The 15,785-nt window shown below is 43.6% G+C and overlaps 1 protein-coding gene across 1 annotated transcript in view; it reads left to right on the forward strand.

Annotated features, from left to right (window-relative positions):
• Positions 1-919: 919 nt before the first annotated feature.
• LOC106640014 (uncharacterized) overlaps positions 920-15,785 on the forward strand; it is a 93,601-nt gene continuing 78,735 nt past the window's right edge. The window contains 1 exon segment of the mRNA XM_089598855.1: positions 920-1,019. Coding sequence (XP_089454981.1) covers positions 920-1,019 — 100 coding nt within the window.

Raw genomic sequence — 15,785 nt, forward strand, 5'->3', positions numbered from 1 at the left:
TGCCACACCGGGGATGAAGCGCCTCCGAACCTCGTCATTTTTACCACGGCGTTGAGGGGCAATTGGTTTTCTAGAGACCGAGTATAAGAACCGAGAAATGAGCGCTCCTCGCAGTAGACTTTCTCTTGTCGCGGCCGTTATAATATGCCTTTGCAATCAACTAGGTCTTACAGCCTCGTTAACATTTCACTCATTCTTCTTAGCACCGGAGCATCGTCTCGGTGTACAGGCGAGATAGTCGAATTAGGGCCTACCTGGGGTGGATCCCCGGATTAACGGAGGAGCCAACCATAGGAGGGCCTCGGGTGATGAAATACGCGGGACAAGAGAGAAGTGAGCCGGTGAGTGAAACGATTGAAAGCCATAGAAGGGTGTACTTTGAGATGAATATTTTCTTGCTGGCTGCACGAACGTCGGGAATGGTGTAAATTTTTTTTTTTTTTTTTTTTTTTTTTTTTTTTTTTCTTTTTTTTTTTTTAACATGGAAATTCCCCACAGGCTGCGCTGTACCCGATCGCTTTGGTTTTTAATGAGCTTATTTCTAAATGGTTCACCTGTTCATTCAGTATCGCCTCTCAATTTCATGGGCGCAGTCGCTAGCTTAAAAATTACAGGCTAAGCCAATAAGTTGGAAAATTGAAGGATTTCCTTTAAAGGCTTTGTAGTGAATATGGGTAATCATTAGGAATTCTCATGTTCTCATTTCTCTTTTTTTGCATTATTTATTTTTTAACAGCACATGATGTTCATTTACATTAAATTAAAAAAATTATCATCATCATCATCAATAAATACATATTGTCACGATTGTCTGTTGCAGGTAGATGCTGGTGATGAGGGGCGTCAGCTAGAAGAACCTTCGAGCCGTGTAGCGGAGGGACAGGAGGAGTGTCCGTAACAACGTGTGGAGGACGGAAAAATGCCGTCCGCCGGGATCGCCAGTCCGTCGGTGGTGTTGCTGCTACTGCTGATTCTAGCTGTAGTTGGTGGCAGTCGCGCTTTCAGCTCTCGCTCCCCAGGTAATTGACAACTTTTTTTTTTTTCTGTCCTCAAACCAAATATATATATATCAAATAATACATATATACACAGGTAGAATAATCCGCTCGAGGCATGTCGAGGACTTGCCTTACTTTGCAAAATAATATTCTATTTTTTAATATTTTTTTTTTCCTATGCCTGCTTTACTTTCTCCCCGTCTGATCAGCGACTGTTGAGATAAGACTGCCATGTTGCGATCGATGATGTTAAGTAGCCGTGTGTACAGGTAGCGTTTTTTACTGTAATAATGTCTTTCGGCAAGAAAACTGGGATCAGTTGGAAGAGCGCCTCAAAACACCTGCAACATTACCACTGAGGGTAGGGAGATAAAAAATTAAACCATGCCGAAAAAAAGTGTGGAGTTATCATGAAAAAATTTTTACTGTTCCTCCAATGTTGTGGTGTCAATTGAATTTGGTGTAAGTAATCCCACGAGCCATCAGGAGAGTTTGTCTCACAAATAAAATGATATAAAGCACTGGCAAAGAAAGGGATTCCTCTGACCGAAGCCCAGAACGTGGCTACTCCATGACGGAGCCCTACCTACAAGTAAACAAAATTAATCTTCCGCGGTAGTTCTATGCAATAACGTAACATAAAAATATTAAGCTTGGTCGCGGAGCAAATGAGAGCACGTACTTACCTATACCTATCTGATAGAACTTTAATGTCGAGCTCGCGTGACAGAGAGCAATGTGCTCGAGTGTGACTGACTTGACCCCTTGCACGTACCCACGTGTATGTATATATATATATATACACATATGTATCCATGCCTACTACACCAGCGCGCAAGTGGGTGTTTTTGCGAAGGGGATGAGACGCGGCCGTGGCGGTGATATGCATGGTACTTATCGCTACCGCGTGTCAAATTCATTGTTTGGAGTCTTGCGCACAACAGTCCTCGTGTACCTACGTACTTGAATCGGCTCAACAGATGCCCCGCGGCAGCTTTTGATCGGCGGAAGCCTCTGGCGATTCTTATTGAAGAAGACTAAGCATCGGGTTCGGGAGCTCCTCTCTTTGCAGCTCTTGCCTGTTTCAACCGTCATAAAAAGTCACTGTAAAACACAGAACGAGAACCCAAAGTTGTTCTTATTCCTCGTTTCATAGTAAAACATGACCATATAGTTATATATACGTACAAGTTAATACAATGAGATAATTATAAACATAATGATAATAAACCATGTGATATTTTTTTGGTGGCAATATCAATACTTCAACTATCTTAAGCTTGTTATTTGTCTCATTCTCTCAACATAATGGGTGGTACCATCAAATTGTATATATATATGTATGACTATATTTATATAGTATGTGTGTACGTGTATGATAGACAAATCGCTGCCCACAAGAACATTATGCATTCATATAATATGTGTCTGAGTGTATACGTGTAAGTTAAAATTTTTTCGTTTAATACGCACATCCTCTTATTTCTTTGTGCACCGGCTTACACGAACATCTTTTGTTCGAGATTTATATCAATTTAAATTCTTTCTTTCAAAGCTCTTTTAAATGGATGCGTCATTTTGAGTCATTAAATTCTATCGCCGTAGACATTGTGCGATAAAAAAAATAATACACTTGTCATCATTTTTATGAAACTAATAATAATAATTTTACTAAGTTTTTTTTTTTCGCACAAATTAAAAACATCAACAGCAATAATAAACCTGATTTTCCATTACACATTAAAATAGCAAAAATATCCTGAGAGAGTCATATTACGCGATTATAACATAACTTACTTATCGTGCTCAGGTGCAGGTACTTGAAAGGATTTCCAGCTCTCAATTCGAACATTCTAAAGTTAGAGAGCATCTAATAATACCAGTGTATAAAAAAAAGATTATTAAGTAAACTTTATCGTCCGCCTTGAGGGAATTCTTACGGAGCAATCTAATATGGCTCGTTTTATAAGAAATTTGCTTTCTTACCTAACAAAACTGCAACCTATTGCTAGAATAAATATAACACCTATACTATATTTGTATACTCGTTGTGGAGGCATACAGCAGATCTACATCTTGATGCTAAAAGAATGAAGTTTCAAAACGTGTTCTCTACATTTCGAGTTCCCTGTATTTCCTGCAAATACAAAGTATTGTTTGAAATGGGATGAAGACAAAAGAAACTTTGAGAAAAAATTAAAAGGAAATCGACGAAAAATATCGAACGGAAAATAATGGTTTGAGAAAGAAAATAACGAGAGGGAGGAGAAATGCACTTGTGACGAGACAGATGCTGGGATAACAGATAAAGTCAGTGTAAATAAAAGAAGATGCGGCTCTCGGTACAGTGTGGTATCTACTGATAATCACAAACAAGTAATTCTCGATATCGATGTTGGCGAGGGCAAAAAAAAAAGATCCTTCGCTTGTGGATGTGCTTCCCAAGTAAACTATTGGAAAAGCAGTGTTTGTAGAAACGAGTTACTTTTTGTCTTTCTTTCTTTCTTTCTTTCTTTGTTCAGCTAAACGGTGTAAGGAACCTAGTGATGACATTATTCAACTATTGGTTGAGAATAATAATCAGTTTTAAAAATTCCTCTCATGAATAAATTGAGATTTACGCTGTACCGAAACAGAGTACTAAAGTTAACTGGCAAAGAAGAAAAAACCACTTGAAATGTTTATTCAACGAATGCTATGGTTCGATTTCGAAGCAGAGCTCGGGGTAGGGTGTTTTTCTTGAAATTTTATAATTTTAGCTCTGCATTTTTATTTTTATCAGCAAAATAAACTCAATGTATTATTTTTGCTCCACCAGTAAGAATCACGCTTAATTAGCACGACGAAAACACTCCGAGATGGCATATTTTTCTCAGACACTGTACGTGAATTTATTATTATTTTTTTTTTTTAATGAAAATCTCAACCTGTTTGTCCATGATTAGTGGTACGCCAGAGATTTTCGACTAGCTTAGTTTTCATCTCAAGCAAATTGCCCAATGCTCAAGAAAAAAACCAATAACTTCTTTGGGTCCTATCAATTAGCAGATTGTCAATAGTTTGGTTACAGGCGAAGACGGAACATGAAAAGCACAGGACAGCTGTAAGTGATAAGTAAAAAGAATTATATTTATTATTCACAGTAATCAGAAGTTATGGTGAGAGCTATCATCGGGATCATTCGAAGTCGAGGTCACCCGGTACAGGTACACCAGGTGCAAGGAGAACAAAGGGTCGACTTCCTTCTCCTTCACTCGAGCCCCTTCTGGTATCTAACCAGCAAGAGCAGACAAACGCGAGTTGCGCATAGTTAGCGCTGGCGCGGTGGTTGCAGTTAGCCCGGGCATTCCCATGAGCGACGGATGTAATTAATCTGTTTTTCTTTCCCAATGTTTGGAGGTCCAGGTACCACCACCACCACCGCGACCACCACCGCTGCAGCACCAAAATAATATTGCTAACGTTATAGGTGCTCATTGAACTCTGTTCGCCAGAAGCTTGCTCGTGAAAGCACCGCGAGTCCATTCCTTTAATTTAGCCCATGGCCGCACGGTTTGCACCCCGACACGATGTGAATTATTGTTGGACGTGGCTGCAAGCACGACGTATATATACAGATCATATCCGTTAAGTTTAACTTGCTCGAGCTTATTGTTTTTCAACGCGCCCAACCAACGACTAATCTTGGCGTCGAAGATGCAGCAAAAAAAAGTGTTCCTCGAGATTAATCGAGTACTTCTTTTCTCGACGGGTCGGGAGGCTTTCCAAAAATGTGGGCCAACGCCACACAGAAATAGACACCCGACAGATTCGAGCCAATAAGCCAGTCTCCCCGCGCGCATCCTTAAAAGAGGCGTTCATACGTATATACCGAATGATGGGCAGTATACTTATTATGTACCTACGTGTGTTTAGGTATATACAATAAAGTCTCGAATAAACCTGCGAGAACATAAATTTATATATATTATATAGTTACGTGCGTACTCTGCGGGTGTTTCTAAAATGAGCAGTGCCGAGGTCGAAAACGGGGGATACGTTGCGGTAGGGGAGGGCGAGAAGAGGGGAAAAAGAAATGGAAAGTTAATCCGAAAGGATTAGGCAACTTTTAGCGTCATAAGGCTGGAATTAAAAGTTAAAAATATTCATCCTCCGGGATTAAAAGCAGGCCGACGTTCGTTGTCGGGAAAAACAAAGCAGTAGCAGCTGCCAACTGATGTACACGTATATATGTATAAATGCGATGAGCTCATCAATTATCGAGACTATTTTTACAATAACGAATCGTCTGGATTAAATTAAATTTCGGTGACGTGCATGCGTTTTGTACAATTGTACACCTATGCACGTTGTATGACTCTGAAATGGGTTTTTCTATAATTAGTACAACATCAATATTGAAATGACGGTGATTAGTTTATTGGTCCCGTTGAATTGTACCGCGACGAGTATACTTATTCGGGATGTAATTTTCAACAAAGCATTTCAATTCGATGAGATTTTTCGTTTCAATTGTTATTTTTAACAAAGATTAGAGCAGTGAGGGGCCATTTTTTCCGCTGCAATTAAAGGGAAATCGGTGAAAGGTACTCCCAAAGAGCACTGGTTTCCAAAGAGTGGAGAGAGAGGGGGGGGGGTCGAAGTAGTTGCGAGTCAAATTCCGTTTGCGGAATGACGGTCGAATGGAAAGCTTTGCCCGTCGGGTCCGTGACTGTATATATACGTGGCCTCTACGGTCGGGGGAGCCGAACGGAGAGACAAATGGTCTCGCATACTTAGCGAGTACTTGACTGTAACAAACTGCAGTCCCGATGGCTCGCCTCCCCCGAAGCAGAGGCCCGCCCCGACTATAGCTGTCCCGCTTCTACCCTCACTCTCTCTCTCTCTCATGCTTTTCGCGAAAAATAGGACGTCCAAGGAGCAGAGAGAAAAGAAAGAAATGGAGTAGATGCTGGTTGGAATTTGGACCTTCTCCGGAAAGGAGATTTAAATCCACTGGAACGAAGAGGTTGCGACTCGTGCGTATACAATTTGAGGAACGAATTCGAATAGTGTTGGTAGCGTTTTCATGATGATTTATCGTGATGACTCCATAAAGAGGAGGGTAGGCATCTAATCGAGAAAAAGTTTCGGTCCGTCTAATTCACTACGTGTTGGAGGCGCGTCAACTGTACTATAGGTAAAACTCTTTGTGTCTCCCTCCCTCCTACACACACGTATAGAGACGACGTTTTGATCTGTAGAATATACATTTTACCTGGAAAGAGAATGACGCGATATACCCACTTGCGAGGGCACCTTGAATACTTTAATTAATAAAATTTTTCATTCGCGATGAAAAGACCAACGTGTAGGTACCTATAGCTCGTCGGAGCTTTTTTTCCCCTGTAAGTGAATTAAAAAGCCGAGGAAAAACTTTGGCCGGCTCGTAATGAAAGAGACTCGGCGTTATGAGGAATCCGGCTCTGCAGAGTTTTTGCAGCGGGGCAAACAGGGCAAAGAAGAAGAAGAAGAAGAAGAAGAAGAGGAGGGGCAGAGGAACGAGAAAAAGGGAGGGAAGAAACGTAAGCGCGAACTCGGGGAAAATATTTTAAAGAGCTCCTCCGCGGTGGCGCGAGCACTTGTTATTTCGCTCCGTCACGGTTATTTTGTTTGTTTTTCCCTCTCGTTCGGTTTCCGCTCTCGCCGGGGAGGATTAGGGGCCTAACTAATCACCTCAGCAGCGGTGGCGGCTTCGACGGCGCGAGGGGGCCGCTAATTTTTCTTCCGCCCAAACTCGGCACAGTGGCGCGTGATAAGTTCGACGGCGGCGAGCGACGACGAGAGGGGGCGGGCCGCCGACTCCGAGGCAGAATTCGCTGAGCTGTTTGAGGAATCGAGGATGGGATTGCGGGGAGACGAAAACAAATTAGAGCGCTGGCTGGAGTGGTTCCATTTCGTCACGTACTTGCATTTTCAATTTTTCACGCGTAGGTGAACGATGGAGGAACACAATAGTCATCATCCTTACGCGTGCCCCTTTAAATTGGAAAACGCAGATTTTCCTCTACGGCTGCTCATGTTCATGGTTCATGGCCTTAGACGACGTTTTAGGGGTGTGAAAAACACGAGTGGAGCTTACACACAAATATTCCCATACTATTTTTGGCCGGCCAGGCGAAAAGGATTATTACAGGACGCAGCGTATCCCTGTCGCTCGGTGGAAGGGGGGGGGGGAGAGAAAAAGCACGCCCGCGAGCAACTTTCCCTCGAGGCACCAGAGCTGTAGCGCATAGCGCGGCAGTACAAAGAGGAGAAGAAGAAAGTGGCGCTGGAGAACAAGTGAAAGGAAAAAAAGGAGGAGGAGAAGAAAACGTGCAGTCGATGCAAGTGATTCGAGTCGAGGTCGAGTCCGACGATGTTTCGCTTTCAAGGAAGCAAAGAAGCAGGGGATTGGTGTGTTCTCTCGCCCTTCTCGTGTAATGTGGCGTAGCACCTGCATGCTAACTCGATATTTATTATACTGCACGCGTTGTACAACCTCACTAGCTCCTCAACTTTCCTCAATTGTTTTTGTTGAAGATAAAATCACCGCGTACTTAAATTTGTATAAACGTATCCATCTCCATCTCGTTCAACGAATCAATTGATCGAAACTTAACTTCTGTTTAAGTAGTTAGAAGCAACATTACGAACGATACTTTGTGTAGTTTCTTGCGGTGCTCATGATAATAAAAAGTGCGAGGACAAAAAAATATACTTCTATTTGGATCCTCGGTTGGCCTTTTACTTACAGTTGCGAGAGTTGCCGTTGCTTCAATTGAATAATTAGCAACTTTAATCAATTTTCCGCAGCTGCAGAGACAGCTCTTGCTCTCCCATTTACACGAAAAAGTAAAAGCGCATGCAGTTGTTGGCAATTGGCCAAAAAGAGAGGCACTAATTTCCCCCGTCCCAGAACCACGTTGGGGAGTAATAAAAACTGCTACTGTGTTAAGAGGGGGAAGGATTCGTAGCTCATAGGCAAGTAAGTACGTACCCATATGTTATATACATAGGTATTAGATGCCTCCGTCTTTTTCACTGTGGAGCGATGAAAACACCAAATTCCCCCTCTCTCTCTCGAGTCACCTTTTTTTCTCTCAATGCGAATCTTTGGCGCTGTATCTCACGACATGGTAGTTACCTATACTGCACAAAAAATATACGGGAGTGAAACACCGTGGAAAAAAGTTGCTGGAAAAACGTCGGAACAGTGCCATGTCGTCGTGCAACGAGAGGTGGATAACGACACGACACGACGCGACCGACGGGAGCGTTTTGTCTGTGCACTTGACCCAGATCCCGCGTGCAAACGCGCAAAAGCTCCTCGTTGTGCAGACGATGATCCGTATGTACCTACACATGTGTAAATATACACGTAGCGATGAATAGCGCAAATCTCTTTAAAAGAGAAAAATCAAGTGACACCACCGCCACTGCTAGCTACCACCGCTGTCGCGGTTACCCGTACGATCTGATTTTTCCGTACAGGTGCCTTTGCTGCTAGTTCTCCGATGTCTTGCTTGACGCGAGCCAATTGATCCGGAGTTTGCGGATACATGTGCCCAAATATCCACGTGCACGAGCGCTTGAAAAGCTGCTGTTGGACCGTTCCTGAACCAACCCTGATTTGTGCATGATTATGAATACGCGTAGACCGTGTGACTTTGCGCGCTAGAACAATTTAACAAGTACATCGTCATCACTATAATTCTATGGACATAATACATGAACAACGGTCCATCGATGTAACCAACAGCGATGGCCGGGACAAACTCGATTTTTACGAGCAAGCATGCTTCCGTTGTAAGTTTAGCTCGGTTTAGCTGATGATTATTGAACAAAAGGAAAATAGGAAAAGCGTTGCCTGTCAAGGACCGTTTATAATACCTGCAGAATCGATTAACATTGCAATTTGTAGCTGCCACTTCGGTAGTATACATAATATTGCTATATATGAGCGAGAGTGGCCGAGGCAAAGGCAGCTGTACGAGTGCACTAATAGTACACCGTAAGGAGTTACGTGCTAAATAAGCTACCGGTGTATATTGTTATTGTTATCATTATAATGTTACTACGTTAGGTACCTGCAGTAGAAGCCGGCAAAGCCGAAATTTCTCGATGGAAGCCAAACAAGGGAAACAGCTTCAACCAATCAACGCTGCTGTGCTCCTGCACGGGTCATTATATGTGAATATAATATGTATTACGTAGGTATACATATATATATAATGTATGTGTACGGAAATTATAGAGGTGGGCCTGTGCCAGGGGTTGTGTATAGGAGACACGTCACCTCAGGGAAGAAACAATAGCACGTACTGCACGAGTTCCAAGCGGAGTCTCGCGTCTCAGCTCCGCTAACGTCCGTGAAAATTATACGCGCCCTCATCCCGAGTCCCTTTCGCCCCACCTTTCGAGAGAGTAAGTACCTACCCCTACAGGCGTAACATATACATATACATATATATTATATACAACAGTATATATACTTACACTACTTGCTTACCCTAGGCGTATACGTTTACCTAAACCTTGAATCACCACCTGCACCACACGTTGTACGAGGCGAGAGCGACACCTTCGTCAAGTTAACCCTCACATTTACAATACCTATATACACACCCATGGCACCTATACATTATTTTGACACAGTGCACGCACACGGAGAGCTAAGCCGGCGCCACCCACGACCGCTGCCTGATCCTCCTTGGCGCGTATCCTCGCTCGATATTCCTAACACGGCTCGCCCCTTTGCGCGGAAGGGTAGTGCACATATTATACGTATATATTGTATAGGTGTACCTTGATACACAAGCCTGGGCCACGAGGTGGAGCGCGTAAGTACAAACACCACCTTGGTCCGGTCAGAGAACGACGAGAGAGGCATGCACATATATACATATATGTGTATATATTATGCACCAAATACGCATGTATATATATACTGTAGAGCGCGCGGTGGCTCGGTCGACTAGGTCGTGGATTGGCACGCGGGAGACCGTGGTTCAATTCCCGGCCAGTGCCACTTTTTCGGGCAAGTGTACCTCTGTGATTTTTCACCACGCAATGCTCCTCGAGGAGGGTTTATAGAGGCGACCTTCTCGCAGCAAAAATTGCCTAATTTCCCTCAGTAATGGGGGGCCTCCCATCCCTTTCCCAAGTGCCAAGTGCCCATAGTAGTGCCCTTACTAAAGGAGCCGGACGTAGAGCACTATAATATAAAAAAAAAAAAATTTATATGTACTGTAGGGTACATTACAATTATGCGGAGATACGTTTTTGGCTCTGCCTGCATATCAGCTGCATGCTTTCTTTTCGACCTCTCTGGCCCTCATCTGTTGGTCTCGATATATTACCGTGTATGTGTATTATTCCGGTTCATCCCCCCTTTGCCAACCAACTCCAGCTGCTCGTCAAACACACGAGAGCCAAGGGTTTAACATCATCCGTCAAATCCATCATCAATTCGGTACCAGTGGAGGTGGTGGACGTGCATACATACACATACAGTTGTACATGTATGTGGTGGCACTGGTACTCGCGTAGGTATATAGAATTATTTGGTGGGCCATTAACGCAACATCATCATCATAGCAAGCATAGTGAGACGACCCATACAATATTATATATACCACTCATGGGTTTTCCGAAGCACATGGCACTAATGAGCCCGCGCGTCGCTCGTATACCTACTCAGCTCTCAAAACTGTTATTCTCGTTATTTATTTTTTCCTATTTTTTCAGTCTCGTATTCCCGCCCGTCTCGCCGACACCCTTTATCGTTGTAAACCTCGTCGATTCATCCTTGTCAAACTGTACCAAATGCCAACTGATATATTCCGCGAGCCCACCGATGGCTGCACAGCTCAACTAATCAGATGACACTTTTTTTCTCTCATCGCATAATGTACACGGAGCTTTTCAGTCGCAAAATTTTTCGAGTCATCGTGATGGATCGATCAGATTTTTGTGGCCAAATCCGGGCAATAACAGCCAAAAGGGTAAAACTCGGAGGCATCAATTTTACGCCGTATTACTTTTCATTACCAAAAGAGCGATGCCTCGTTTTCCTCCTCCTCTTCATGGATAGATAGATACATGGTCGTGAAAGCCCATCGATCTTGGGTACGGGAAGGAAAGCCGATCCAGTCCTCTGGGGTATCACGAAGCTTGCCCCGAACGGCAGATTGATATTCGTCGTCCGAGGAAAAGACTTATTTAACTATTAAGTAGTTGGTAAGTGACACGCTCAAAGTGTTAAGTATATGCCTGCTGGTTAAATATTTTCACTCCGACTGTTGGAATAATGAGACCGCGAGACAACTACTGATGAGTTATCCGTCTCCATGCGTATATAACCCTTGTATTTGACGAGTTCCGCCCATGTGCGGATGAAAAAAAAAAAAAAAAAAAACCTTTATCGTCAAAGAAATATCGTACACGGTTAATGTAAAAAGCCGAGAGGGAGCATGAGAAACAGACGGACGCTCGCCATCGGCTGATGGCAACGGAGGAGGAGTCTCCAGGAGATCATCACCTTCTCTGTCACGGTGGCCCCTGCGCTCAGCTATTATTAGCCCTAATAGACCATATGTTATCTCGGAGCGCGTGCTCGCGACACGCTTGGCTGGCTGGCTGAATCCGTGACACCCACCCTCCTTCTCTCTCCCTGCGTCTGTGGCATTTTTCGTTTTTTCGTCTCCTCTCGCTAGATATATTATCTATTAGTCGCCGTCGTAAGTGGCAGCAGTGCTATGCATTATATCGATATACTACGCGAGCGAGCGAACAAATGCGTGTCCCACGTGAGTCACGAAGCAAGGATCGAGTATGGATACGTGTCCAGAGCCTCTCGCTATGTAGAGAACAGATAATCACAACGCGATGTACCTACATATATATTTTTTGTCATCAATTTACTGGACTGATGGATCGTTAGTTGCAGTAGAGACAGATAAAAGTAAAAATCACTCAAAGTCACATCAAATAAAAAGTCATTTTTAAACGTGAAACAGCACAAGTGCAGTGAAAAAATACAAAAAAATGAAAAGGAGTTTGTAGTAAGAAGGAGCGACGGCTAAAAATGAAAAAGCAGCTAACGAGAGGATGGCAGAGGAAGCCGAGATTCGAAACTCTTTGAGCTTGTGTAGGTCGGAAACGCAGAGCGCAAAAAAAGTGACACTCGCGTAAAAAACATGAAAAACGAGAGGATGCTCTAGATGTGGAAAAAAAAAACTTTAGAAACGTAGAAACATGGCCCGCTCGAGCATTGTAGAGGAGCGAGAGCAAAAAATGTTTTTGAAATTAATTCCAGCGGATCGATCGACGAAGTAAATACCCCCGGCGCAACTTGATTTGTTTCTCGTTATTAACATACACAGTGGGGATAAAAAAGAAAAATCCTCGATATGTACAGGCACGCGGGCAAGGGGGGGGGGGGGGAAGGTAGGTAGTATTTACGTCGAAAACGAAATCTCTAATTTACAGCCCAATAAAATGCAGAGTGAGAGGTCGAGGGTGGGGGACAAGGTGCGCGTGCTGCGCTGGCAATTGAATTTGTAAGCGCAATTGCGTAGTTTAGCTTAAAACAGTCGAGAATTGCGATTAAAGAGGAGGCACGGGAGGAAAGAGGGGTACGAGAGGCACGATCGTAAAAAAATAATGAGGCCTGGCTCCTGTGCCCCCCCCCCCCTCTTTCCCTGCGGACGATTTAGACAAAAATGTCTTGGCTTTAAAAGTTAAACCTGACCTTTTGATCTGCAACAACAATATTGCACCTAGGAGTTGTTCTTCTTTAAAATTGAGTACGGTAACTCGTTTTGTTATTTTGTTATTGTTATTATTTTTTTTTTTGTGGAATAAACAAAGTTACAAAAAAAAAACGATTAAATTAAAAAAAAGTTTGTGCTTTCCAGGGACATGTCGAGTGGAAAAAACATTATTTCAGTACTCACAGTCAGCACTAAATTATTCGGTGAAAAAGATCTCACGCATGTATACCATTTTTCCACATAGCGACAAAAGAGAGAGAGAGGAAAAGTCTCAATTACCCAAAAGTCATTTACACAACTCGCGAGCCCGTCGTCACGTATACCCTGCGTCCACACACCCCCGTCGTGTCGCAGTGTAGTCGCTGTAACGATAACGCAATATAAGCAGCGGCAGTTTAACAGCAAAATTTCGCAGGGCCCGTGTTCAGCACACATTATTGTTGTTATCATCATCATCATTATTATTGTTTTAAAGCGATTCATGTATACCAATAACCCGCCCATACAAGGTACCTGTGCACGCCTACGTACACGCCATTCTTGGGTAGCTGGCCGACCAACTATGTATACAAACCTACTCGTTGGTTCCCTGATTTTACACTGACCGCAAAAACGCTAATGCAAATAATAATAATAATAATAATAATAATAATAATAATAATAATAATAACAATAATAATAAAGCATACATATATATGTACATACCCGTGTGCATACGACATGACCAGCTCGTGGCAAGCCCCGCGGACAAGCTCCATAATAAGCATTAATTCACGTGATGCGTGCTCGGTGAGCCCTCCCTTGGCGAATCGCACGCGTATATATACCTATAAATGTACCAACCTACCCTAAATTAATATACCTATGTATTAATTACGGATGCATGGTAAAATGTGTAAAGTGCAAAATTGGCTGCAACTGCGCCCCACCAGCGGGTCCCCCTCCTCGGAAAAAGAGGACCGAGGGAGAGGGGCAATTTTACTTCTCGTCGTGCACTTGCAGCTCGTTAGCTCGAGGCAGATTATATAACGAACCACCTCGTAAATCTCGCTGTTGATAATCATCGCCCACCACCCCTCCCCTCCCCCTAGCGCTCCTCATCAATCTGACTTTTCTTTGATTCCGGTTGGCGGCCACGCATCGGATCTGCCGGGGCTTAATCGTTTTGTGTGTGACGGTTATCCACTACTATACAAGGATATTGAAATCTAGCGCAGACGTTGCGTCGCTCGTTTTTCACTTGGCTCTTGCGCCTTTTCTCTCTCTCTCGCTTCTTTTCTATTTTCATGCGCCCGCGCTATAAAGAAATGGACCGAGGCGTCGACAAGATCGAGTGCCTACCTCTTGAAATTAACTCATCTGACCTCACTTCTCTCACGCGGGATCCGTCATTTCCATGAACATGCATTGCAAACAACAACAATAATAATGATAATAATAATGATAATAGTAATAATATAGGATTCTGTAGTGGTGCTGGTGAAACGCTCGAGAGACCAGCACTTGGGCTGCCCCAAAAACAGTACGGCTGATTGCACTCGATTCGCTCCATCCATCCATCTATTTCCCTCTCCACCCCTCGTTGTGCTGTGCATCTTTATCGCGGTACAGCCCAGCCACAGGCGTGTTCGGACCGCTCGTGGATTACATTTTATTAGAGGCCGTACTTACGTGCCAGCGAGCGATAAATAATCAGATTAATGAAAAATATCCACTGAGCGGGCGTGCAAGGCTTATACACATATATATGGATGCGTATACGTCGAGGAGCAACTATACGGTAGGTATAAAAGCTGTACAAGCTATGTCTAATCGTACCTATATATGCACACACTCGCTCGCGCGGATGTCGGAGGAAATGGAGAAACTAAGAGCACACATGTGTTCGCAGCTGTAGGGATGGGGGCGTCCGGACCGATCGTCGTCCTCGTCGTCGGCGTCGTTGGTGGTGGTGGGGAGTTATAGGTGAGCACTTGTGCAGCCGCGGCTGGATTAATGCGCCCCGGCGAGCTCCGATGAAATTTCAAGGGGCGATGGATTTACGAGACGCAGAACAAGAAGGGGAGCCCTGCAGAAGCGAGGGAGGACGATGTAAAAAATTCGTATCGGACTAAAAGATTTGGCCGGGGATTACGAGGATAGGCTGCTGTTTCTTTTTTTTTTTTTTTTTTTTTTCTCCCCAACCCGTCACTCGAATAAGCTTTTCCTTGATCCCTTTTTGTTTTAAATCTTGGTGCATTTGCGGTAGTGTTACTTGCAACGTTTTTGTACTGCCTCAAATATCCGAAGCCCGCTCTGAAGAAGCTCATTTTTCCCCGACAGGTATTTCCAGTAAATTGGAAGATTCGATTCAAAGTATGCAACGGATTTACACGAGTCGAGGGATTATCATAAGTATTTGGCCATGTTTTTGTGGCAAAGCGATCGATGCCAGCAGCAACAAAGGAAGAGCCGAGTTTGAAAGGGCAGAGTGTGACGTGCGACTTAATTGGAAAGAGCCGAGAGCTGGTCCATCTCCCTGCACTACGTTTAATTGTCTCCTCCTCCTCCTCCTATGGATGTATATATTTTCAACTACATGTGGATACAGAGTGTCCCTTTCCCTCGAACGCCACGCGCTTGTTTGTTTACTCCGAGTTGAAAGAGGATAGGAGGGGAGTAGACGAGACGTTAAATTCAACGTCTCACCGCTTGATAAAAGAGCTGTTTTTGGTTGATTTTTTAACGAGCTCGACTCCACTTTTTTTTTGTTTTTGCGCAGAATAGCGTGCGTAATGGGACTATTATGCGCGACGCGTAAATCCGTCACTCCGAACAGTGCAGCGGTGCATAACAATATTGTGCACCTGCAAGTGCTGTCAGGCAATCTGGCATTTTCCATTCGCCCACTGAGTCTGTCTCGTCTTCTATTTGCACTAGTTTTTTTTTTGTTTTTGTTTTTTTTCTCGTGTAAAACATAATGAATCGCGGAAAACGTTAATTACAGTTAGAT

Source organism: Copidosoma floridanum, unplaced genomic scaffold (assembly GCF_036245765.1).
Source record: "Copidosoma floridanum isolate Cflo_tuat_1 unplaced genomic scaffold, Cflo_Japanese_pri ptg000006l, whole genome shotgun sequence".
NCBI lineage: Eukaryota > Metazoa > Arthropoda > Insecta > Hymenoptera > Encyrtidae > Copidosoma > Copidosoma floridanum.